Raw genomic sequence first — 26,236 nt, 5'->3', positions numbered from 1 at the left:
GAGCGGAGCCGAGTGGAGAGGAATCCAGCAAAAGAGAGCAGAATCCAGCCAGTGGACTCCGCAGCCCTCGCCTAGGACAGCAGCGCGCTGGGCAGGAGTTTGAGGACGCGCAGCGTAACCGGTGGAGCCGGGCCAGGACCCCCCGAGCAGTCCAGTGCAGCGCCGCGCAGCCCCGACCCGCGCAGCCCGCCGAGCCCCCGCCGCCGCCGGTCCGGGCAGCATGAGGCGCGCGGCGCTCTGGCTCTGGTTCTGCGCTGTGGCGCTGCCCCTGCAGCTGGCCCTCCCGGTGAGTGCGACCCCGGGCCGGGCTGGGAGGTGGCGGGAAGCTGGGGCTCGCGGACCCGCGGCGGCACGTGGAGGGGGAGGGGAAGCAGGGACCTTGTCTTCCCGCGCTAGCCCAGGCTGGCCTGGGGACCGTGAGCAGCGAAACCGGGAGCTCCCTCCCCAATCTCCTGTGCACGTCGGTGGGTGCCGCGCCGACTCTGCCGCTCGGGGTGGGGGCTAGGGGAGCCCCGGAGAGCGGAGCCTACGCGGGCTCCGCGCTCAGTTATGTAAAACGTCTCCACATGTTGCGGAGCCCGCCAGCCTGCAGCGGCCCGGCGGTCGCGGGCTCCCACCCCCCGGCCGTGCACCGCGGCGGCCGGCTCCCCGCCTCCGCCCCAGCCGGTGACTTGGGAGGAAGAAGTGACCGCGGCCACAACTCCCGGCTCGCAGACCCTAATTCAAACCAGACGTGCGGGCTTGCGCCCCCAGCGCCCTGAGCCCGCGCTCTCGGCCCCTTCCCCGAAGGCAAGTTTCGGCGCTGCGGAGCCGGCGCGCGAGCGGGTGGGCGCATTCGAAAAGGAAGCGGGGGTAGGGCCGCGCCGAGAACCGGGCCAGGGGCGGGTGGAGGTAGGGCCCTCGGACTTTCCTTTGGCTGCCCGAGGTGAGGCCGGTAGAGCTGGCAGCGGGAGGTTCCGGGAAGTCGGCCTAAGAACGTTAGAAACCCAGAGGAGCCCAACTTCTGGGCTGCTGAAGTTGTGCTCCTCCCGCGGGGGCGCGTTCCTTTGCCTGGCACGGCGGAGGCGGGGGAGCGGCTTCCATGCGAGTGGACTCGGGAATGACTCGTTTCCCCGCCGAAGCCGAGCCTCCTCCCCTGGCTTGGCTTTGTGCTGAAGTCGCGCGGAGGGAGGGCGGGTCCCTTGGCGCGCCCAGTAGAGCTGGGGAAAAGAGGGACAAAAACGGAACCTGAGGTTGGATAGAACTCCAACACTCACCTTTGGCGAGGTGTCGGTCCCCTCTACAGAGAGACCTGGCCGACAAAGAGCAGCCCCAGAAAGTGGATCTCCCGCCCCAGCCGCGGTCCGCTAGCCCGCCTTCCCCAATGGGGGCGCTTTGTTCTCGGCCCCAGTAACCCTTTCCTGGGAACCGCCCTGAAGTGCAAGCCCCTAACACGGTCTGGGACCTGGGCCTCCGCCGGGTGTCGCTGGCTGCGGGGTGCCCATGTTCCCCGCCACCCCCTCTCCCCACACCCGTTGCTGGAGTTCCGGGGTCCTCCCTGCTGACCGAGTCGCCCATCCGCGGGAATGGAGAGGGGAGGTGTGGAGCGAGGGGCTCTTCCCTTTCCGGAAGTGGCGGTCTCTCGCCACCACATCTGGACAGCTCGACTTCCCTAGTTCTGGCAAAGGGAGGCACGTGGGCAGGGAAGAAGCTCTGACGGGGGATGGGCAGCCCTGTCTTCACTTCTAATGTGGAATCTGGGCAAGTCTCTCAGCAAGTCTGGTCCTCTTAAGCGTTTCCTTTCTATAATAATAGTAGCTACTAATTATTGAGAGCTTTGGAGTATTTTACAGGGTCTGTCTCACTTGAAGAAAGTATTGTTTTTGAGGCTGATCTGTAAGGTGTCTTCTCTGCTTCCCAGGTGACTGTTGTGCTTGAAGCAGTTTGAAGTCCAGGAGAGCGTCCTTGATGCCTCTTGAATTGCTGATGGATTGGAGTAGGGGAGGCAGATCAGAGGGAGCTATGGGGAGGAGATAGATTTCCCAGCTGGAGATCTCCGGTGCAGTCTTGGCTTTCAGGTCCGAGAAAGTGACGTCTCTAATTCACCTTTTCTCTTTAGGGTTGCCGGTTCAGATTGCACCTAAATCATAGTTAATACTCTGGAGAAGAGAGTGGAGCTGCGTGGCTTACTTCCTTGGCCCCCCTAGCATTGCCTGGATGCTCCACCCTCTCCAGGTGGAAGAGGGGGCCTCAGCAGGGGGCTGCTGAGGTGGGGTACCCCACCCATTTCCAGCAGAAATGGGAGGGGGTGAGGCAGTGGTGGTGGTAGTTCCTCTGCCTGCCTCGGTGAGGGCTGACATTCCTGTAATCTGGGATCCCAGAGAGCCAGTTCCCACTAAGGAGGCAGACAGGGTTTAAGATTCCCTGTGGAGCTTCCTGGGTGCTGGGCAGGGGCAGGTGCTGCAGAATGAGGCATTATTTCTCACCTAGAAACTCTGACACCTTGTCGAGACACCAGTCTAACAGTGTGGGCCCAGGAGACAGGGAGGTCACTGGAGGAAAGCAGGAGGGTGGAGGAGCTGTGGTGGGGAGAAGACTTCCTAGAGAAGGTGGCTGACCTGAGCCTGGAAGCAGTGAGCTTTGGAGTCAGACTCTGGCTTGGAGCTGAGGTTTTCTTTTTCCTTTATAAAGTTTAGTTTGTTTTCTCTTTCCCAGCCCTGCCCTCTCCCTCTTACAGTGGGTGTTCAGTTTGGTTAAAAGTGGGGCAGAAATGCCTTCCCAGACCCCCTTCCTAAAAGAAATAAGGCAGTTGGGATTTGCCTAGAGCCGGAGAGCCCAGCTGCAGAGATCTTGGAGGGTTCACTTTGGCCCCAGTGAGAAGCAGGTCACAAAACCCCTGGGGACCAGTGAGGTAGGGTGTGACTCCTGGGCGCCTGATTTTGAAAGGGCAAAGGGAGGCTGCTAGGGCAGGAGGTTGCTCAAAACCACTCCCAAGGGATTAGAACAGGTTTGTCTAAAAAGGTTTCTCTCTCTCTCTCTCTCTCTCTCTCTCTGTGTGTGTGTGTGTGTGTGTGTGTGTGTGTGACTGTGTGTGTATGTCCCGTGGTCTTTTGTTTCTGCCATGTAGGAAAAATTGCTTGAGCTGGCATAGTTATTTGCTGTCTCTCTCTTGCTTTCTAGAAAGGCATAAAGTCTCTTTTTGCCTTAATTATGGGGGCTAGTAGAGACATTTCCCCATGGCCTGGCAGAGTGGCTGTGGGGGAGGCGCTAGCTGCCTCTGCCTGGGCTTGGAGCCTTCTAGAGGTGATGTCACTCCTGGCTTCAGCTCCACTGGGAGGGTGGAGCTGGTTTAAGTCTCTAACTGTGGCTCCTGGTGGGTTCCAATAAAACCTCATTAACTCACATTGGTGGGGGGAGAGGGGTAAGAAAGGAGAAGGGACTGGGAAAGGATTAGTGAAAAGCCTGAAATATGTGGTACTTTATAGAAGGACCTTTTCTATTGAAGCAGAATTTTGGATTCCTGAAATCCCTTGGGAATGAGGTGTACTTGGTACCCAAGTATTTTTTTTTTTTAAATGAGCCAAGAATTCATAATACCCTCAGAAGTATTCTTACTTTGGGCAGGATGCTTTCTGAAATATTTATTTCCCTTCCTTTATCAACAAAAGAATACTAGCAGAAGTTAGTCTCCTGCATAGCGGAATCCTCTTTCTTGTTACTGTGTTAGGTTAGAGAGTTGTCTCCTGGGTTTACTGAGCCCTGAAGAACACTTTGCCCCTGTGCCTCGTGCCCCCAGATTGCTAGATTTTGAATTCTGGTCTGTTCTTTTTTTTGTCTTCCTTCCCTGTCCGACAGCTGCCCAAAGTGACATTTATGTGCCCAAGCGTAACAAGCAGCTTTTCTGTCCAGGTCAAATTTGCTACTTTTCTCCAGCAGTACTAAGAAACTAATCAGACTTCTTAAAATTCTTTCTAAAATGAGGGTTTTACGCTTTGAGTAAGGGTGTCTCCTGTGAGTCATGTTCACTATCGGGGAGGCGTGGGTTTTGTGTCCCTTGTGGATCTCAGCTGTGCTCTGTGCAGAAGAGTGGCAGAAGGGACTCTGGGATGGAGGTGTTCCTGTGTCCTGCAGGACTTAGAGTAACAGAGTGGCTGACAAGGTGAGGCACTTAGGGGGGCCTCCCTCCAGGAACACACGATCTCTTGGGAGAAGCGCTTGATGACTGCATGTTCCGAGTTTCTCAACCTGCTTAGTGCTGTAAGTGACTAGTAGCCTGGACCTGGCCAGGCCAACATCTATAAATCCTGATAAGCAAACCCCCCCCTGCCCTCCCACACCCTCATCTTTTTTTTTAAAGCCTTGACTATTACTTCCAGCTTTGGTACTGTCACCATCTCTTCACCATGTAGTTTGTTTGGATTTCAGTTTTTTTAAACATATGTTTATGTGTATGTATAGATGCATATCCATATGTATGTATGCATATGTGTGTATGCATATGTATGAAATATGCTCCCATACTATTTGTTATGCCAGAAACAGCTTTGGATTAAGCAGCGCCCCAGGACCAAGTCTCAACTCTGCCACTAATTTACTATGTAATCTTGGATGAGTCACTTTACTTCCCAGTCTTGATGTCCTCATCTGTAAAGCGGACATAATGTTATGTGTTCTCCCTGTCCTCATTCTGTCATTTGCAAATTCATTTCATAACGCATGCGCGAAAGTGCTTTGTAATGAAAGTGCCAGAGGAAAGTCAACTGTCAACATAATTAGGATTGCCTTTTATGGAGTGCCTGCTGTTGAGTGCTAGATGCTTTTCCTGCATTCTTGTTTCATCTTTACCCCAGACTTTCATGGTGTATATCATTGCCCCCATTTTGTGGATTGGAAAGCTGAGGTCTATAGAAGTGAGCCCTTCCAAGGGTCTGAAGTGGCAGATCCAGGATTTGAACGTGTGTGTTTGTGTATGGTGTGAATAAATCAGCGGGCTTTCGAGTCTCCTTGATGAAGGCTGACAAAGGGTGTGGCTGAACTCCCCAAGGCCCTGCCTGGGTCTTTGCTGTCCATCCCGGAGAACCATGGGTGTGAGTGTTTTGGATGGAGGGGGTGTTGGCCTGGGCTGAGCTGGCCTGAACAGTGCCTTTAGCCAAACTGAGAACATTGGGCAACATCCTGGGCTTGTGTTGGGCTCAACTGGTGGTTGCTTAGGGACAGACAAGAGCTCCCTACATGACGTCTAGGTCAGAAAACAGCTGTGGGACCCTCGGGGGCAGGGTGGGAAATATGTGTACCTGAGGCTGGTGTTCCACACATCCTTAGCTTGGTGCAAGGGTGGGGGTCATGCAGTCCCCCATGTTTGCATGGTGCCCTCGCACTTGCCCGTGGGCAGCTCCCAGCATGCCTCTTTCATTTGTAGATTTAGTAGATCTTTTACTAAGCCTGAGAAGTGGGAGCCAAGGCACAAGTGGGGTACCAGAACTCAGGACTCCTGCATCCTGTGCTGGATTCCACCTCTTGGTCCCTTGCCCCCAACATGAGGTCCAGCTAGCAGAGCAGCCACGTGAGGAATTGGCTTGTAAATGATTTTTAGTCTCGGAACCCTGGTAGTCTAGCCAGAGAAAAAGTCTCGTGTTACAGAACAAACTTTTTCTGGTTGACTTCTCTTTTTCAGCAACCAATTTGGGAGTCTTTGGTTGAACGCCCCCTTCAAGGGCCTGCATAAGTGTGTCTAGAGAGAAGGGATGGGATTAAGGGAGTCTGGAAAGAGGGCTTTTGTGTGCCAGGATCCTGTATCCTGGAACGGAATCAGCCCGCTGTCATTTCCCTCCCAGCTGTTCCAGCAGAGCCTTGGTTTGGATGAGAGTGTGCCTTCTGGAACCTCCCTCTGAGTGGGGCGTGAGTGCCCTGACAGGCGCCAAGGGAGAACAGGCACTTGTACATCCCTCAGTACGTGGAGGTGTGTTTGGGCCAGAGGCTGCAGAGTTGAGGCCACAGACGCACCTTTTGGACAAGACCCTGGGCTCGGAGTCACTTCAGCAACTGTGTAACTTCAAGCTGCAGGTGGACATGGGAAGCCCTCCCCACAACCTCCCCTGGAAGGGCCAGCTTTATCTGTGTGATGGTGCAGCTTCTGCCTGCCTGCAGGAAGCTTACATTTGGATAGGGAGACAGTATTAGAAAGTTCCCAGCATCCCCAGGCCTGAGACAGGCAGGTGCACTGAGCCAGCGCCCCTCAGGATCAGTGCTGTGGGAGCCCAGAAGAAGGAGTGTTGGAGGGGGCCCTACCTTGGGGAGGGGTGGTCTAAGCTTCTTCTGGAAAGTGTCCTTGCTACCTGTCATACCGTGTATGTCTGGGGAGCCGGGAGGTCTGCGTGGGCCCGTAAGTTTGCAGAGGTAAGCTCGTGGGGTGAGGGGGAGTGTGCAGTGGGGAATCTTGGGACCACTGAGTCAGGAGAGGGGAACGGGTGGTGGTTGCACCTGCTTCTTGACCCATTTGCCCAGCAGTGTCTCCTGTTGACTCATGAACTTGGAAGCTTCGAGATGTGTCCCCTCCTGTCTCTGGTCCCTCTCCTCATCCTCACATGGAGCACCTCAAGGGTCTCTATCCTCCTGGCATTTATGGCTTTGTGGGCTGCCTAATTATATGTAGAGGATGCTCCTCCTCCCTGCTTCAGCCCTGGGAAAAACTCCTCTTCCCAGTGACTCACCTGAAGGCCATGTACCGTGAGAGCCCTGTGCACGTGTATGTGTATGTATGTGTGGGTGTACACACATGGTGTGGGTGGGTGCTTAGGTTGCTGTCAGCAGTACAGGGCAACTGCAGCCGGACTTTGCTGGTTAGTACATCTCGCCTCCCCCAGTGGACTTCCATGCTTGTTAGACTGCAGTCTTAGTTTTGGGAAACGTGGTTACCACCTGTCTGCCACTGTCCCCTTGGAAACCAGGATGCTTCCTTCCTGTCTCCTTCCTCCCTCTGGTAGTCTTTTCCCGTTTTAACTGCAGCTTGACACTCCTCGTGTCCTTGGCTTTAGAAGTCTGCAGAAGTTACTCCTACACAGAAGGGCAGCCAGGATACCCGTCCTTCCTAGTCCTGGTTTAGCCCCCGACCCATTATGTGGCTAGGGCAGGTCACTGCCCCTCTGAGCCTCAGTTCCTCTGTCTGTTCAAGGGGCCTGCCTTCCCTTTTCAGTTCTAAGAACCATGTGGTTACAGAGACCTTGTCCTGGGAGGGGTGAAGATGGCACTGGGGGACTTGTCAAGGGCTCAGAGTCCTCTACCATTATTCCCTCTGGGGGCTTAGAGGGGAGAACTTGGAGGTGGACATCAGGGCAGGACATCAAGGCAGGACTTAATACTCATTGTGGGAACCAGAGGTAGATGGAGCCCCCTGGGCAATGTCAGGCTGGGGGTGGGGATGGCCGATGTTCTGCATACACACCCAGGCATCCTGGCCACCTGCCTTGAGGTCCGCTCATCAGCCGGAATGGAAGCCACATTGGGCAGGTTGGGGCAGTGGGGAAGAGGAGCATGTTTATCACTCCACTCATCAGCTGAGTCATGGTGCCAGGCCCATTGCTCCTCCCCTGAAACTCACCCACCCAGCCTTGACTGAACCCACTGTGTGCCAGGCACGAGGTAGGGGAGCCCTAGGTACAAACTAGGGCGCGGGGGCCTGGCTTCTAGCCCTAGCTCTGAATGACTTTGTATGCGGGCCTCTCATGACCTCAGTGAACCTGTCTGTGAAATGGGGGGGTGGGGGCAATGCTCAGCCTGTCTCAGGGGGCTCAGAGGCAGAGGTGAGGTCATGCTTTTGGTTGTTTATGCCCTCTTGTTGCTGTGCCATCATGAGGCAGCTCTCTTCCTGACTGGTGGGTGTGTGGTGGGTCCTACTTCTGATGCTGCAGAGGAGAGGTCTTCTGAGAGGCTCATGAGCCTACCTGGCTTGATCAAGTGTAAGGTGGCCCTGGGCACCTGCTGTGTGCACAGCCCTCTGCAGCTGGGGCAGGGCCCACATCCCATTTAGCGATCACATGTATGAGAGGGTGGCCGTTACTGGTACCAGACAGCAGAGTGGGCCTTTGCAGATAGGCCAGAGGGGGCAGTGACTATTGAAGGTCATTCATGATTCAGCCACCTCCCCCATCTCCCCAACCTGAGAGAGGGTTTTGTTCCAGAGGCCCACAATACAGTGGTTTCAAATTAGAAGCTTAGTGTATAAGTCAGACCATTTTTTCTAAACTTCAGACATGCGTGGCTGCTTTCTGACCATGGAAGTGTTGGGTCAGGGGGCAGTGGGAGGCTGCGCCAGTCCTGCTCTGGACTACTTTGGGCACTATTGATCTCCAGAGGTGTTAAGAGAACTCTCTCACCCCAATCCTTACTCCCAGTGATGTGAACTTGGGCTTATACTGCCCTCCTCAGTGGGCCGAGGAGACGGGATTCTGAGACCTGGGCCAGAGTTGGTGGGTGGGGTAAGGGTTACGTGTCCCCAGAGGGGGATGTGGGAAGGTGGGAGGGGACTTCTGGAGGGCTGAGGTGCTCTGGTCCGCCCATGGCATCTCATGCATGCTGGGTACCCATGTGGTCTGAGACAATCCTTGCTTTCTCATGCCACCCATACAGTGGTGACAGCTGATGGTCCAGGTGCCTCACCTCTCCTGGCTGGGAACTTTGTTGTGTCTACCCCATGACAGGGGCCAAGCATTAGCTCTGTTCTCCAGTAGCTTCTCCACATCCCTGCTGTCCAGGAAACTCTCCAGGGCCTTGGCAGTCTTATCTCCAGGGAGTATTCCAGGCAGATGTGGTGGTCAGGTTTGGGCTTACAAGGCCCTAAGCTCTGGGGTATTCCAGGAGCCTCTGAGACCATTGTGGAGGTTGATGTCTCACAGCTTCTCTCAGAGCAAACCTCTGAGGTGCAGTGCTTTGTCAGTGGTGATCGCCTCTTCTCCAGGATCGGGGTGTGGAGGAGGACGGGGGCAGAGAGATGCTCGGGCTGGCCCAGGGCCTGCTGAACTGTGTGCAGGCTACCTAGGGATCAACACCTACCTCCCCTCCCTGCCCCCAACAGGCACTTTGAAGGGAATGGGGGTGGGGGAGGGATATGATTGGGAGCCCGTTCCTTGCCTGGAGCTCAGAGGAGCAAGTTTGGAGGAGCTTTGGGGCTGACTTTTCTGTAGGGAGTCCCTTGGGGAGGACTTTTGGTTTCTGTGACTGGGCGTAGGGGTGCAGTCTGACCCAGCCTGAGCATTTAGTCACTCAGTGTGAATGGCTGGCTAGTCTGACCCTAGTGGCACTGACGTAGCAGGGTCTGCCAACATTGCTTTTGACCCTTCTCAGAAATATGAACCTTCATGTCAGGCCAGACTTTGCTGTCCTCAGCCTGAAGCTCTGCCGGGGCCTGGATCCTGACTTCAGGAGGTGCAAGCTGGGGTGCAGGTGGCAGGAGGAGGCCAGGGAAACCCAGACACTAACTAGTTCAGCCTGGCTGGAGGCTCAGGCCAGCTGAGCAGGGCCTGGTTGTAGGGGACAGTAGTCCATGCTCAGAACTTTCGGATTGAAGCTTGCCCTGGAAGACAGCCGGATGAGGCTGCAGGGTGTTGGAGGATGACCCCACCACCAGGGTCCTCCTTATTCCTTTGCACTTTCCCCTGTGCCACTTCAGTGGCAGTGATGGCTTTTTTATTCTGGAGGATAAGAGCTCGAGGGTCTTCGCTAGGATGGAGTGGTGAGTAGTGTGCCTGCTGGAGCAAGATGCCTGGGCTGCAACCATTTCTCTTCCACTTCAGTAGCTGTGTGCTATTGGCCTGATTATTTACCCCCTTTGCCTCAATTTTCTCATCTGCAAGATGGACATGGTACTAGAATCTAAGGTTGTTGTGAGGAGGAAATTAATTAATTCAGGCAAAGTGCTTAGACTAATACCTGGTACATAGTACTCAATGAATATTAGTTGCGATTGCTTTTTTTTTTCCCCCAAGGCCTTATTTAATTCCTCAAGTAACCTCCAGCCCAAGTCAAATCCTGATATTCTCCCCTGGCCCCTCATTGTCCAGAGCCCTGGGCTACTTCCCTTTCCTGTGGTGACTGGGTTCCCAAGACTGGGGCTGCATCCTTAGTTCCCCTTTAGCTACCTTGGCACCTACTGTGCTCAGATGCTGTTTAGACTTAGGAGCTCAGCGCTGGGTGTTTGAGGTTGGGCAAATCTCCCAGATAATCAGGAAGGTCTTCAGGAGGGGGACAGGCTTACTGTGAAGGAGCCTGACTTCTTTGCCGCTGCTTGGACTGGGCCCCACCAGCAACCTTTGGAGCACACCTAACCTCTTCAGACCTGGTCTTCACAGAAAATTCTGTCTTCTGCAGCCCAGGCAGCCCTCACCCTACCATGGGGCCCCCATGGGACCTCCTCAAGGATGCTCTTCCCTTCCTGTGTCTCTAGGCTTCCCAGTGGCCTCAGTGCCTACTCTGAATTGTCCTTAATCTCAGAGACAGGTTTCCAGACTAGCCCATTGTTCTGGGCATGGGAGGAGAAGCAATGTACAACTGTAGCTCAAAGGGGAAGCAAAGGGAATTTAATCTGTCTTTCCTTAGTATGGAACTGGCTCACAATCACATTCTGACACAGGTAAAACATTCGCTCTTAGAATCTTCTAGCTTCCCTTTGGTAGTCCTTTTCCATCTTCCAGGGCTCTGACCCACACCCAGTGTCCCAGTTCTAGAGTTAGTCCCTCTGTACCATATGGAACTGATTTACACTATAATATGAGTGACTAGCAACCCTCAGCCCTCTCAGAGACATCTTCATTTTAAAGGCCATACTGTGCAATTGCAGGGACACTGATAAGAGATTTTGGTGTTAGAGTGGAGTGTGTCCCCTCCTCCCCCCACCATACACACACAGCTGGAGACCTGCTGCAGTTTCTGCCTCAGTGAAACCTGAGAACACTTTATTTAGCCTGAACGGGGTAGAGGTGGGGAGAGGGATGTCACTAGAAGCCCATCTGCCAGAGGTGTCAGGCCCAAGCCCAGTGAAGTCTGGGGACTGATCAGCTGGAGAGCAGTTCTAGGGACCTTCATGGGGGCTGATGGGTTGGGTTTCCCAGCAGAGGCCCTGGTATTTGCTGACTGGGGGACTCTTGTACCAAGCTTCTGGCCTCAGATGGATAGCCAGGGCTGGGGAAGGGATGATCCTCTGGTGACTAGAGGGGGCCTTGGCTGTTCCCTCTGTTCTCGTGGGTTGCCCCTTGATTTGAGGCATCTCCAGCATCCTGCCTAGGCCATAAGTCCCTGAGGAAGCTGAAAGCAATGACACTGTCTTAGTTATCTGGTGCTGCTATAACAGAAATACCACAAGTGGATGACTTCAATAAACAGAAGGTTATTCTCTCACAGTTTAGGAGGCTGAAAGTCCAAATTCAGGGCGTCAGCCCCAGGGGAGGGATTTCTCTGTTTGTCAGCTCTGGAGGAAGGTCCTTGTCATCAATCTTCCCCTGGTATAGGAGCTTCTCAGCACAGGGACCCCGGGTCCAAAGGACGAGCTATTCTCCTGGCTCTTGTTTCTTGGTGGTATGAGGTCCCCATGTCTCTCTGCTCACCTCTCTCTTTTATATCTAAAAAGAGATTGGTTTAAGACACAATCTAATCTTGTAGATTGAGTCCTGTCTTATTAACATAACTGCTACTAATCCCATCTCATTAACATCATAGAGATAGGGTTTACAACTCATATGAAAATCACATCAGATGTCAAAATGGTGGACAATTACACAGTACTGGGAATCATGACCTAGCCAAATTGACAGGTATTTTTGGGGGACACAATTCAATCCATAACAGATACCAAGTAAATGTGATCATGTACCCGCCATGGGTCCGCTCATGTCTAAGTACTGTGTTGGTGTGTGCCACCCCTGAGTGGGCAGTCTGCTGAGGCCATTCCACCTGAGTGCCCCATGAGGGCAAGGCTTGACTCCCCAGCCACAGACTGTTGGAACTAGGTGTCCACATCTTGTACAGATAGGCAACCTGAGGCAGGGTCTCTTTCAGAGTTGCACAGACTATAACTAGGTTTTCCCAGTACTGACTCTGGTCACTTTCCCTTGTCTATACCCTGTAGCCAGTGCCATGGGCCTCTGGAGGGGGCGGTTGGCAAGTCTTGGAGGACAGATGTGCCTTGTTTGGCTCCCAGGAGTAGCACCAGGCACAGAGGTGGATTGGGCCTGGGTTGGGTGTCCACGCTCGATGCCTGAGTGAAATCCTGCCCTGCCTGGCCCACCCCCCTGTTCTGGCAGGCAGGGAAAGCAGAGGGACTGGTCTTCCAGCTCCACCGGTTACACACCCAGCCCTCAGCTGAGCCTGCTCTGAGACTAGTCCTGGCACGCAGGTCCTGTCGAAGGCGGTGCTGGCTCCGTGGAGGGGTGGGCGTGCCAGTGCTGGGCACATCACTGGCCTGGCTTGGGCATCGGGGCTGGCATTGGGATGCCAGGGTCTCCCCTTCCTCAACAAACAGCCCTGGCCTTCACTAGAAGTCCTACCACCTGCCCCAACCCTCTCGGGTACCCCAGGCTGGCAGTGTGGGGCAGTGGGAAGGTTCCAGGGCAGGCGGGCTAGGTTCTAAAGCCCTAAAGTTTGGTGTCATGAGAAATGCTACCGTGGAGGGGTCTTTAAAGCCAGACATGATGCCATTCCTCTACCCTGCTTCTGCCCTGGATCCTCAAGGGCAGTGAAATCTGTCTCTGGGTAACAGGTGGGGACTGCTGAAGTCACATTGTGTGGGGAGTGGGAAGGGCTGCACTCTGGTGGTCCCTGAAGGCCCTCCCAGGGGAAGTGCTGACAGGGTGGGGGAGCCTTGTTGCGCTCCAGGGCAAGACATGCCCTCGAAGATGGACGTTCCCAGGGGTGAAGGCGGAAGCCTCCTCTCAGCCTGACCCGCCTGTTCCGCAGCCTCTCCCGCCCTGCGCTGTGCCCATAGCTCCCTGCCCATCATACCTGCTGCAGGTCCCAGCTTGACTTGATTCTCGGTGGAGAGACAGTGAGTTGATAATCATTGTGCCTGTCAGGCCGGAAATACTGATGCTGCCTTGAGGCACTAGTGGGGGCCACTTCCTCCTGGGATTAGCTTCAGCAGGGAGATTTAGGGAGTTGAGGGCAAAGCCAGGGGGTATGTGGCATCCTTAGGGGCCTAAGCACGTCTTTTGGCAGGCTGTGGTTTCCCCAACTCTAAGTTAGTAAACAAGCCTTCGGAGAAGAAGTGATTTGTCCAAGACCACCTCAAAATCTAGGGGTGTCTTCCCGGGCCCTGGGCTGCACCCCTGCCCTTCCCGCCTACCCCTGGCATGGCTGTCTATGACCACCTTATCAGCTTTATACCCCCCTGGCCCCACCAGTAAGGAAAAGGAACTGCTCGCAGGTCCCTGCGTAGCCTGTCAGAGCCATAAAGAAGCTTATGGGTCATCCAGCCAACTCCCTTCCGTCACCCAGACAGGTAAGAGATGCCTAGGTTGCCAGCAGCTGAGTGGTGGGGCTGAGACCTGAACCTTTGGTCCAGCTCCCCAGGTCAGCGTCGTTTCTACCACTAAGACCTCGAGATCTGTCCGTTGCCTGAGAGCCTTGCTCCAAGATGCTTTGGGTTCTTGTGTTTTTATTGTGGTAGAATATATATAACATAAAATTTGCCATTTTAACCATTTTTAAGTGTATAATTCAGTAGCATTAATTATATTCACTATGTTGTATAACTGTTACCACTGTTTGTTTCCAGAACTTCTCATCACCCCAAACAGAAACTCTGTACCCATTAAGCAATAACTCCCACTCTGCCCTCCTCCCAGCCCATGGCAACCACTAAGCTACTTTCTGTCTCTATGCGTTTGCCTATTCTGGAAAAAAAAAAACAAAACAAGAACCAAACCCATTGCCTTGGAGTCAGTTCTGACTCATGGTGACCCCACATGTTACAGAGTAGATCTGCTCCATAGTGTTTTCTTGGCTGTAATCTTTACAGAAGCAGGTCATCAGGCCTTTCTTCCATGGAGCCACTGGCTGGGTTTGAACTGTCAACTTTTAAAAAATATATATTTTATTGTATTTTTGGTGAAAGTTTAAACAGGAAATGGTTCTCATTTAACAATTTCTATACATATTGTTCAGAGCCCTGGTGGCCCCAGTGGTTAAGAGCTTGGCTGTTAACCAAAATGTCGGCAGTTCAAATCCACCAGCCACTTCTTGGAAACCCTACGGGGCAGTTCTTCTCTGTCCTGTGGAGTCGCTATGAGTTGGAATTGACTCGATGTTGTTCAGTGACATTGGTTACAGTCTCCACAATATACCAGCATTCTTGTTATTTCCACATTGGTTGTTCTGTTCCCATTAATCTAGCTTCTCTGTTCCCCCTTCCCCTTGCCTTCTCATCTTTGGTCTAGAGAAAATGTTTACCGTTTGGTTTCCTCCAGATGATTGTTTTGAGGAGCACAGTACTCCATGGGTGATACTATTTATTTTATGGGCCAATCTGTCATTGGCTGAGAGGTGACCTCTGAGAGTGGTTTGAGTTCCAAGTCCAAGTTTAAAGAGTATCTCTGGGCGCTAGTGTCAGGGTTCATCTATTCTCTACCAGTACAGTAAGTCTTGAACTGCCAACCTTTTGGTTAGTAGCTGAGCGCAAACCAGTTGTGCTGCCCAGGGACCTTTTGCTTATTCTAGATATTTTATATAAGTGGGATCATATAATATTTATCCTTTTGTGACAGGCATGTTTCACTTAGCATAATGTCTTCAAGGTTGATGCTTTGGCTTTGAGCTGCCTGGCTTCCCCAGTCAGTGCTTAGGCCATTTTAGCCAGGACTAAAGGGAGGGCAAGTGATTCCCCACACGAGGAAAAGCAGAGTCACAACGCCTCACTGCTCTAGGGCACCTGGGGCTCTGGAGTGGGGTTGGTGGTTTGCAGTGGTCTCTTCCCCTGCTGCCCCAGCATGCAGGTGCCCCAGAAAGATGGCACCAAGGGCTCTGCCACCTGTGCTTCCCCCCATCCCCACCTCCCCCACCACCCCGCTGCTGCGGCTGAGCCCTACTGCCTTCTCATTCATCCACCTGGGCCTCCTTGCTTCAGCTGTTCTCTCCTGTCAGATTCATCCTTCTTTCTGTGTCGGGCCAGCTGGTGGGATGGTGTTGGAGATGGGCTTGGAAGACAGCTTCCGGGAAAATTGAGGAAGCTCCTTTCAGCCCCAGGCTTCAGGACAGATGAGTCTTGCTTTTCTTATGACCTGCTTCTTCCACTGCTTGGAGTGAAGGCGCCAGGGGCCTCTGGAAGTTCAGGGGCTCTACCAGCTCCCGAAGAGGCCTCCTCCTCAGACCCGGCAGGCACTGTGGTGTCCTCTCTGTGGAGAGCGGGAAGTATAGAGAGAATATCCCAGAGCCTTCTCAGGTCAGTGTGCCCTGGAGCTTGTGTAGGGGGCTCTGTTGCTATTTCGTGCTGCCTCTTCAAAGAGTTCAGTAAGGGGACCTGAGTGGGGGTCCTGACCCCCCACCCCACAGTCCCTGGGCCACTCTGGGTAAGGCCTTTCCTCTCTAGACTGTTGGCTTTTGAGGTGCAGTCTGTGGACTACCTGCATGGCCCGGGAGCTTGTTACGCCTGTAGAGTCCTGAACCTCTGCCCCAGGCCCACGGAGCTGGCCTCTGGTGGAGCTCGGAAGACTTCATTTGTAGCCCTCTCCTGGTGATTCTTATGGACCCTGATGCGTGAGAGCCCCTGGACTCTGATGTCACCCTTGGCCAGTTTGGTGTCTTGATGCAGAGCTGGGCGGGGGTAAAGGCTGGGATTCCTTAGTTCAGAGACCTCAATCCCTGGCAGGGGGAGGGGTGGTGATCAGCCTGTTTGGCTTAGTTTTACTCTGTAGATCTGACCAAGAAACTGAGGAGTATAAAAAAGTTTTTTTTTTTAAAAAACAGAATCTATGCCACTTAAGCCTCAGGACAGTAGCTATGGAGTGGACTCCTGACGGGCTCTGGGTGACGGCATTTACCCTGGAGCGGCTGTGCACTTGTATGCAGTGGGTCCACCTGCCTTTGGACCCCCCAGGGGCAGCCTGGACTCCTGGACAAGGTGGGGGGCCCTCCTGTCCACCAGCGCCAAGGCCAGCGACGTAGGCAGCTTGGGAAAGGCTGTCTGTGACCCAGTGCTTTGATAAGGGCTAGCCCTTTATCCTTGATTTCCCGCGGTTCATGTTGTGACTAATGGCCTTGTTTATTCCGGACCTCGGCTCCCACCCACAGGCGTTGACTGCCCCCACTGCCATACCAGTTTACTTACGACCAGCAGATATTTAAACCTCCCTTTCCCACTCCACGGTCCAAAGCTGCTGTAATCAAAGAGACCTTCAGCTCTGCAACGTTAGTGACTTTAGGGTGAACGTTGGCTTATCCTTTGGGGTCTGGCTGGGGGCTTTGAGGCCCAGTCCTAGCCCCCCATTATGGCAGCCCTCTGCACCCACCCCCGGGGGTGCTTCCCTCCTGAAGGCCCTTGAAGCGGGCAACCGGCTCTGTGCCCTGTGTCCTCCCCAAAGCCCCTGGACGATGGCCCCTGAGTATTTGAAGTTGAGGACCCTGTTGAACATCAGCATTCTGTGGCCCCTTTACATGATATTGCACTTTTAGAATTTGTTGGTTTAGAGAGCACACAACACCAAGTTCAGTGACTCAGTGTGCGGGCCGGAATCCACCCCTCTTCATTCCTGCTGGCTGCAGGATGATGGAGTGAGGAGGGGCAGATGGGCAGCCTCTCTGGCCAGCCCGGAGTTAAAAGCCCCTGGGCCCACCATCCTCACTTGAACCTCTCTGAGATTCCCACTTGATATCCTGACTCTTGACCCTCCCAAGGTGCTTTGGTGCCCACAGTCTCCTGGAGAGGTGCGGTAAGGTGTACTACCCCGACTCCTCACCCCAGAGCACCCTGGCCACCAGGGCAGCAGGCTCCACTCTGATGGCAGTTTCTGAGGAGGGCCCCCCTCTTATGACCAGTGCAGAGGTGAGGGGACTGGCAGGAATGTGCTCGAGGCAGTCTTCTTGAAGCTTCTCTGCACAGATCTCCAGAGATCCTCTTGGGAATGGCTGGTGGCAGAGTGACAAAGGCCCTCAGCCCCCGAGAAGCTCTGACCCTGATCTTACCCAGGCCATCTTTTCTCCTCCTTTGAAGTGTGGACCAGCAGCCCTTACCCTAAGCCACTGGGGTTAGGGCAGAAGTCTCATTCGTTGGAATTCTTATCCCATGACTTCTTGATCCTGCTGGTGAAGTTGAGAAGCCTTAGGCAAGTTTTCCTTCAAATAGATGGGCTCAACCTGGTAGGAGGGTCCTTCAGGGCTGAGGGGAGGGAGATTCAGGGTGAGGAGAGCACAGGCTATGCCAGCAGTCTGCAGAGGCTGACGAGGTGGCCTTGGGTAGGTCACTTGTCCTTTCTGAGAGATGCCAATCTCAATCCTGCCCACCTCACCTGCTCATGAGTAGTAGGCATCAAAGGCGATAATAGAAGGAAAGCGCTTTCCAGCATTAGAGGAAGCCGCGTTCCCTTCATCCCCTCTTTCCTACTAGGCCAAAGCCCTGACCAGGACCCCTCCCCCTGAGTTTTCCTTCCCACGCAGAAGGTCACTGTGGCGGAGACAGAGATGGGCTGATTGTCCCTCTTCTTAGTCCCTGTCCCCAGACTCCATGTGTCTCCTCTGCCTGGCCTGGCCAAATGTTCTGGCTTTGGGGTTTCACACCAGTGGGCTTCCAGGGTCTGGGGTGTGGATGCGGAAGGAACAATGTCCCTTGCTTTGAGCAAACTGAACATGTGAAAGTCTAGACCTTACTTACCACAAAGCTTGTGATTTGTTGTATGAAAAGTTGATTTCCCTGGGACCTGCAGAGGTTAAAGGGCCCGTTTAAGGTATGGGGCTTGCTTCCTTTTGCCTTTCTGGACAGCATTGGGGAGGGGGACAGGGCCCTAAGCTGAGCCCACCTGTCCCTGGGCGGCCCTGCCAGCTGGTTCCGAGTGGCGTATGAGGGGTCTTGGGAGGACTTGAGTCAGAGATGATGCTGAGAGCCCCATGAGGCCTTGGAGGAAGTTTGCTGCAGGCTGTTCACACAGCAGCTGCTAAATGAAACCGAAAGTCGCACCCAAAACCCCAGAGTCAGCTGGCACCTGAGTGATCCAAGTTCAAATTCAGCAGTTTCTGCTTATTTCCTCCCCACAGGACTGAAATCTCCCACTTCTCATGGCAAGTTGAAACTGGAGGGGATTTGGGTCACCACAGCCCAACCCCTTCAGAGAGCTGAAGCTGAAAGGGGAGAGGCCCCCCTGAGGCCAGTGAGCTGGTTCCAGTGGAGAAGGCTGTTGTTTGCTTAAGAGCTTGTTGTGTAAACAAGATTGCAGAGGGATAAGCTGAGCAGAGTTAAGGGGAACAAATTGTTTTTAGGGACTGGGCAGACCTTGAGTCTTACCTAGTCAGGAGAGAAGCCTTGCTCTTGGGAAACTGAACCTGTTGGGGTTCCTCTGTGTAGGTGAGAGGCCGGGCCACCCTGGCGCTCACCTGGGACTCGGCTGCACTGCTTCTGGCAGTACCTCCAGGCTGTACGTGGTCTCTAGTATGTGTGGCTTCTCTACAGGCCTCACGTACCTTGTCTGTAAAATAAGTTTTGGACGCGAGGGTTCTGGCTTCTGCTGTAAGATTTGACTCTGCTTTAAAATGCAGTTGAGGGAAGTCTGGCTGGAGCCCTACTCCCCTGCCCCATTGCAAGCTTTCTCTCGAAGGGAGGGAGTCAGGAAAGGTGCTTGTCAGCCCAGGGCCTCCCCAGGAGCACAGAGGGCAGGGCAGAAGCACTGGGTGAGGCGGGTGAAGCAGTGATCTCGGTGGGTGTGGGTGGGACTCCCTCCAAGCCTGCTGGGGGCCTGGGACAGTTGAGGCGGTAGGGGGTGGTACCCACTATTGGCCTGTCTGGTGGACAGGATTCTTGGTTGCTGAAGGGGAGAGGTGCCTTCCCTGAGGAGAGGCTTGGGAGAGGCTGGGGGCAGCTTCCAAGCTCTGTTGAAGCAGCACAGGTATTTGGAGCACCACCTCGGGATGGGTAGAAAGGATGAGGCCTGGCTTTGGTGTGGGGGCTGGGAAGCTGGACGATGACTGTTCACTGTAGGTGAGCCATGATGGTTTGTCAGGCCCTCCGGGGCCTTTTTCTCGGGAAGAGGGGTACAGTTTTGGTTTTGAACTTTCAAAGGAAGTTCAGTGTTATTTGTGGCCTTGTGTTTCTACTCGTGTCTAATGCTTTTCTCTGACCCAGACCCTGGATGTGGAGCCTCCACCTGGCCCAGCTCTGCCCTGAGGCTGCCTCAGGAGGCCAAAGGTTTTGCCTGCCCCTCCCTGCTCTGCTCCACTCAAGAATGAGGCCCCATGGGCTGTGGCCAGGACCAGGCAAGGCCTCTCTGGGGCTGAGGAAGTCCTCTCTCCCTTGGAGCCCAGCCTCTGGCGGGGACTGTTCCTGACAAGTCCGGGCAGAGCCCCCATGAACCGGCTCTCTCCTTGCTCCCCTCTGCTCATGAAACCCTATCCAACTCCATCCCACCCTCTTTCCAGACAGGCCTGCTGGCGTTAGAGGCTGCTGTGTGTGTGCCCCAGATTCTCTCTGCTCCGTGCTAACAGCCTTCGAGGCCCTTGAAAGAGCAGCAGCTGCTGTAGTGGGGCTCTGCCAGGCTCTGTGCGGTCCCTTACGTGCAAAACCTCAGTTAATTTTTGCAACAATCTGAAGTGTAGATATTATTATTGTCCCCACTTTACAGATGAGGAGACTGAGGCGGTAAAATGTTTAATGACTTTCCCAGGGCCACTCAACTAGCAAGTAGCAGAGCTCCGAGGGTCTCTAAAGACCACGTGTATTCATTCTCTGTTCTGGCCCCTGGCGTTGGGGCCTTAGTGAGGTGGGCTGTGTAACGGGATCATTTGGGTCAAAGTCTGACTGCTGAACAGACTCCTCTGTCTGTCCCTTTTTGCCACCTGACTGCTAGGTCCTCCCTTCTCCACCTGCTTTCCTGGGGCCAGTGTTGTGTGTGTGTGGTGGGGGGGAGGTCCTGACTTGCTGCTCCCACCCCCACAGGGTTTCTGCACAGGCCTGCTCAGCTGCCTGTCGTGTGTTCTGTCTCTTCGCCAGCCCCCCTCCACAGCCCTGCCTGCACGGCCCCTGCCTCAGGAGCTGGGTATATATTTGCACTCTGGCACCTGCAGCCTCTCGGAGCTGGGCCAGGTGGGCAGCATTCCTAGGCCAGCTCTTTGCAAACAGGGTCCAGCCCAGGCTCACAGCCCATATACCAGCACCTCCTTAGTGCAAGGCCTCTTCCAGATCAGCCTCAATCTGGGCCTGATGGGTATCCTGTCCTCCTTCCTCAAGGAGGGAAATACTCTGAGCAGTGGGTCTGGACCCAGTGGTTACTGTGGATGAGAGGACAGGCTGGGTGTGGGAAGGAGCATTGTAGGCATGCCTGGGGGTGTCTGGTGTGGGCACATCTACCTCAGGACAGACAGATCACCCCTGTGTCCATCCCTGACCTCCCTCCAGGGCCGTTGGTGACCAGTACACCTAGAGGCTGCCTCTCTGAGTCCAGCCATCTTAGGATTGTTCCTGGGGGCCCTGAGAGCCCCTCAGTGGGGCAGGGTCGGCATCTTGGACCCTGAAGTTCCTGGCTGATGGCCCACAGAACATGGTTCTCAGGGTAGGGTGGGCTGGTGGGGTCCCATGGGGACCACAACCTGTGTTCTCAGTTTCTTCTCTCTGCCGTTTGAAGAGGTCTGGGCTCCTCACCAGACTGAGCTTCTCAGGGGCAAGGGTCCTGCCCCCTCTTGGGTGTTCCTGCACCCCAGGCCCTTGTGTTATTGTAGCGTCAGGGGTATGCTGCAGGGACAAAAGGGCTGCCAGAGTTGAGGGTCCCAGAGCAGCACGTGAGAGCGCCCTTCCTTGCTGAGGAGGGTGAGGTGAGTTCACTCAGCTCTCTAGGATGGAGACCCAGGAAGAGCAGGGTTCCTGCCTAGCCCCGACTCACACCTTTTTCTGATCCTTTTTCAGCAAACTATCGCCACAAATATGCCTCCCGAAGATCAGGACGGCTCTGGGGATGACTCTGACAACTTCTCTGGCTCGGGTGCAGGTAAGGCTGGCACTGGGGGGGCCCCAACCCCCAGATGGCAACAGGGCGTTTACTGAGTACCTACTGAGTGCACAGCCCCCAGCTGGGCCCCAGAGGCAATGCTGGGGAAGAGAATGAGGTCCACACTGCAAGGAGCTGCCTGGTTGAGGAGAAAACACTCACGGAGGTGAGGTGAATGCTGAGCATTCCGGAAGGCCCTGGGGGCGGCCTGCTGCAGACAGACTCAGGTTCACGTTCTCCTCTTTACTTCCTGGGCGCCCTTTGGAAGGTGATTTGATTTCTCTGAGCCTCTGTTGTCTCATCTCTAAAATGGGAGTAATACCTAGACATCACAAAGTTGTGGGGAAGGGGAAGACAGCACAGAACCTGGTGGAGTGTAGATCTCTGACAAATGTCCCCTTAATCTTCCATTTCCCCTCCCCCTGGGGGAGAGAGATCACGGAGCAGGAGGTGGTCAGGGAGACCTCCCAGGGGAGGTGGCTCTTAAGTTGGACCTTGGAAGATGAGCAAGAGCTAAGAACAGAGGGCCGAGGCCATCTCAGTGGGGAAGGTGGTCTAAGCACAGGTGCGAGAGCTGACAGGTAGGCTATAGGCCTCTGGGCTTGGGAGCTTAGGCCTTTCTGAGGGGAGGGCATCTGGGCCAGGGAGGGGTGCCAGAGATGTGTGTGCACTGGGGACAGGGCACTCGTACCTCTGAGGATGCCCCCTACCCCAGGAGTGGGCACCACTGGTCATGGGAAAGACTCCTCCCAGACGGCCTTGGTGTCTTTCTCATGGTTCCAGAGACCAAGCTGCCCTGGGCACTTGCTGTGGGACAGGCAGCTTTCCTTGTCTGTCTCCAAAGACAAGTTTCGCCTCAGCTAGTTCCACCCCAGGGGACACTGTTGCTCACGGCAGGGAGGGCTGTGCTCCTAGCTGGCTTGAGAGTCAGGGCCCGGGGTCCTCGCCCAGGTGCCCGCCTTCCTCATGCCCACCTGCCAGCCTTTGCTCAGCTAGCCTGGATGCTCTGGTGCCTCCCCCATCCCTACAAGCTCTGCTTCTGGCCCTGCAGGTGCTTTGCCAGATATCACCTTGTCACATCGGACCCCCTCCACCTGGAAGGACACGTGGCTCCTGACGATCATGCCCACAGCTCCGGAGCCCACCAGCACAGAGACCATTGCCACCTCCATCCTGCCCGCTGTAGAGGGGCGCGAGGAGGGAGGATCGGTGCGTCTGACAAAATTGGAGCCTAGCCTCACTGTTCAGGAGGAGGAGACATCCCACCCACCCAGTGAGACCACACAGCACCCAACCACCCACCGGGTCTCAACAGCAAGAGCCAGCACGGCCCAGGCACCTGCTACCACCCATGCCCCAAAGGACGTGCAGCCTGGCCACCATGAGACCTCAGCTCCCATAGGACGTGACCATGCCTACCCTCATGATCCCAGCCTGGAGGAAGGAGGCCCTTCTGCCACTGAGGGGGCTGCTGAGGGGGCCGCTGAGGATGGAGACTCCAGTCAGCTCCCAGTGGGAGAGGGCTCTGGGGAGCAGGTGAGTGCCTGCCCACTGCTGTCCTCTGCATTTCCTGGGCCATGGAGTGGCCAGTGGGCAGGGTGACCTTTAGTGCCTTGTTGAGCACAGTGCATGCGGGCAGGGTGTGGTCGTCAGGCAAGCCCAGCATCCTGTGCCCTGTGAGCACATTTGAGCCCCCACCAAGAAGACAAGGTCACGAGGTCGTGGCTCACCCCCTCCCTCCGGGGCCTAGCCCAGGCCCAGGGCAGGGCAGACTGAATGTGAGACCAGAGTAGATGAGTCCTGTCTTCATTTCCTAGTTTCCTTTGTAAGCTGCTGTAACAAAGTACCACAGACTGGGTGGCTGAAAACAACACAATATTGTGTCATAGTTCTGCAGGCTTCAAGTCTGAAATCAAGGTGTCAGTAGGGCCATCCGTGCTCCTTCTCAGGCTTTAGGGAAAGGTCCTTCCTTGCCTCTTCCAGCTCCTGGGTGGTTCCTGGCACTCCCCGGTGCCCTTGGCTTGTAGGTGCATCGCTCTGATTTCTGCCTTCATCCTCACGTGGCCGCCTTCCCCATATCTCTACTCTTTCTACAAGGATGTCGCCCAGATTAGATAAGCATACTCCAGTGTGACCTCATGTTAACTGCTAACGTCTTCAGAGAGCCTATTTCCAAATCAGGTCATGTTCACAAGTGCCGGGGGTTAGGACTTCAACACATTTCTGGGGGGCAGAGGAAGATGCAAGTCAATCCATAACAAGTCCTCAAAGATCACCAAAAACAGAGCTTCCCAAGCTTATGCAAGACCCCTGCTGTAAGAGTCAAAGTTCTACCAAGTCTAATTTTTTGTCTTATAGGTCATGGTGATTTTGCACTTTACACTACACTAAGCCTATTTATTTTAATATAAAAATGTGCACTTTGTATCGCCTGACATGCCCTCTCTGACACGGTTTGGCCAGGATTAGTGGGCTGCAGCAAGAAGGAAAGGCTTTGGGGGCTGGGAGGCCCGGGGTCAGGTGTGCCTGAGCAGGTGGCAATGGGGATCAGTGGCAGGAGCTATTCTGGGTTTAGAAATGGAGCTGGCTGCTGCTGCAGGCAGGGGCCCTGCCCTAACCTGGTCCTGCCCTTGCCCTCCCACAGGACTTCATCTTTGAAACACCTGGGGACACCACAGTCGTGGCTGCTGTGGAGCCTGACGAGCGGAATCAGGCCCCAGAGGATGAGGGGGCCACCGGGGCCTCACAGGGCCTCCTGGACAGGAAGGAAGTCTTGGGAGGTAAGTTTCCACCCCTTAGTGGGTGGGGAAAGGGCACATTTCTGCTCTGGGGGTGGGGGCGGCTGCCTTTGGTCCTGATGTGGCCCACCAACCATGGGGCACCTCCTAGGGCTGCCCAGTAGGGGAGGGGCTCCTGCTGAGCCCAAGTAACAGCTGAGCTAAGTTGTCCTTTGTCTGCCTGCCCAGGGGTCATTGCTGCAGGCCTCGTGGGGCTCATCTTTGCCGTGTGCCTGGTGGGTTTCATGCTGTACCGGATGAAGAAGAAGGACGAGGGTAGCTACTCCTTGGAAGAGCCGAAACAAGCAAACGGCGGCGCCTACCAGAAGCCCACCAAGCAGGAGGAGTTCTATGCCTGACGGGAGACAGCGGTTCTCCCCCTCCCCACTGCCACTCACTAGGCCCCCACTTGCCTCTTCTGTGAAGAACTGCAGGCCTTGGCCTCCCCTGACACCCTGCCACCCCATCAGCACCCTCGGCCACTCTGGCTTGCCCCTGCCCAAAGAGCACGGGGCTGCACTGGGGAGGTCTACTCTGCTTCTCTGACTTCTGCCGAAAGACTTGGGACACGCGCAAGGGGTTTCTTGCATATGACTTTTCCACCACAGCCAGAACCTGGCATCTCACCGTTCTGACTCAGTTTCTTCAAACTTGAGCAGCCCCTCCCCAAGCCCAGCTGTGGAGAGGAAGGGAATACTGCTGCTTTGGACCTGGATGGCCTGCTGTGGCTGGAAGATCCTGTGGGTGAGGGCTTCTGGCTGACACATCTATAGCACTTACTGGTACAGACCAACCATCTTTGGGGCGTTTACCACCGAGTGGCAGGGGTGAGGAGTTCAGGACTCTCTCAGCATTCACTTTGTTTTATGGGGAAGTCTAATTTAGATGTCAACTTGTTTTTGCACATGCTTCTTATAGTTTCTTTGTTCATAATCCCGGTAGACTTGGCTTCTTCTGAGGTAAGTTAAGTAAAGGGATTTGGTATCCCCCATCTTGCTTCCCTAATGTACCGTCAGGAGACAGCATCAGGGTTAAGAAGACTTTTTTTTTTAAAAAAAACTAGGAGAACCAAATCTGAAAGCCAGAGTTGAGGCTGTTTGTGTGTTGTTTCTGAGTTCGTCACTCACTTGTGCAACAGGGTATGGAGTATCTGCTTTGTGGGCTCCATTGGTGGGGAAGTCGCCTCTTGTGAGTAGACAAGCCTGTGTGCATGAACTCACGCCCTCAGCTGGGGCCTGGCCTACTGGGAAATTGGAGGAGCCTGGCATGAGAATTGGATTCTGGCAGCTCAGGGCTGGGTCCGGGGAGAGGACTGTGAGATGGGAGTTTCCCCACAGACCATGTCCTTCCTTCCTCTGGGCCATTTCTGTGGGACGCTTTCTCCTGGAAATTGACAAGAGGGCGGTCTCAGGAACCCTGACACTGAGCTTCTCAACTAAGAACCAGGCTGACCTTTGCTCGGCTCCTGTGGCCCTGCCCTGGGCTGGAAATCAGGACTGTTTTCCAAAGAGTGATAGTCTTTTGCTTTTGGCAAAACTGTACTTAATCCAATGGGTTTTTTCCCTGTACAGTAGATCTTCCAAATGTAATAAACTTTAATATAAAGTAGTCATGTGAACGCTAATGCTTTTGCTTCTTCTCTCTGCTCTGGTTGTGTGAACGTGATCAGCCTTTTCTCTAAACACCAACAGTATTGGGAAACTTGGCTAAAATCTCTGTGCCTTCATCTTCCTGTGTGGAGGGATTCTGGGTCCAGAGTCCCGCTGGTTTATATTTGTTTTGGCTAAAATTTTTCTAGGGGTCAGTAGGTTCAGCCAAGGTTATATAAGGCCTGATGTAAATTTCTGTGTTGCCAAGCTTGAAGCAGCCACCTTCTGAATGGCCAGAGAAGCTGGAAGGGCCCCGGTACAGCTTGACCTGAGGCTCCTGGCCCCGGCAGAGGCCTAGAGCCAAGGCCAGCCTCTCAGACACGTTGGACGGTCCTCCCACCCTTCTCCCACACCTGCTCCTTTGCTGGGACCAGAGGCTCCAGCCAAGGGTTCCTGGGGATTTCTGTACTTGATTATTTAATTTGACAACGTTCCAGCTGCTGTTGGCTGCTCTGTTCTAGCAGCCTGGTCTGTGACTCAGATGCACCGTCAAGCAATGGGAACCCATTCCCTGTGTTCAATCCTGGGACTTTCTGACTGGAGCATGTGACTGGACATGACTTGGGGGTGGGAGAGGGAACAGTGACAGTACTCATCTCTTCTGGTCTAAGGGACGGCACCCATGCTGCTGGCTGGGCTCATTCATGTAACTGTAATAAACGGTACTTGT

General features: G+C 54.5%; 1 protein-coding gene across 1 annotated transcript; it reads left to right on the top strand.

The window, feature by feature from the left end:
• On the top strand, window positions 1–26,236 carry SDC1 (syndecan 1). The gene is made up of 5 exons (XM_023741743.1): window positions 1–286; window positions 21,059–21,140; window positions 22,192–22,676; window positions 23,785–23,920; window positions 24,107–26,236. The coding sequence occupies exons 1-5, from the start codon at window positions 221–223 to the stop codon at window positions 24,274–24,276; spliced, it is 939 nt and encodes a 312-aa protein (XP_023597511.1). The 5' UTR covers window positions 1–220; the 3' UTR covers window positions 24,277–26,236.

Source organism: Trichechus manatus, unplaced genomic scaffold (genome assembly GCF_000243295.1).
Source record: "Trichechus manatus latirostris isolate Lorelei unplaced genomic scaffold, TriManLat1.0 scaffold00189, whole genome shotgun sequence".
Taxonomy (NCBI): Eukaryota; Metazoa; Chordata; class Mammalia; order Sirenia; family Trichechidae; genus Trichechus; species Trichechus manatus.
This window is presented reverse-complemented; position numbering and strand designations above follow the sequence as displayed.

Excerpts from the sequence above, each read along its gene's own strand:
- SDC1 (XM_023741743.1), top strand. The coding sequence starts at position 221 with ATGAGGCGCGCGGCGCTCTGGCTCTGGTTCTGCGCTGTGGCGCTGCCC. Across the intron at positions 287-21,058 it reads CCCTGCAGCTGGCCCTCCCG|CAAACTATCGCCACAAATAT; the intron begins GTGAGTGCGACC and ends ATCCTTTTTCAG. Across the intron at positions 23,921-24,106 it reads CAGGAAGGAAGTCTTGGGAG|GGGTCATTGCTGCAGGCCTC; the intron begins GTAAGTTTCCAC and ends CTGCCTGCCCAG.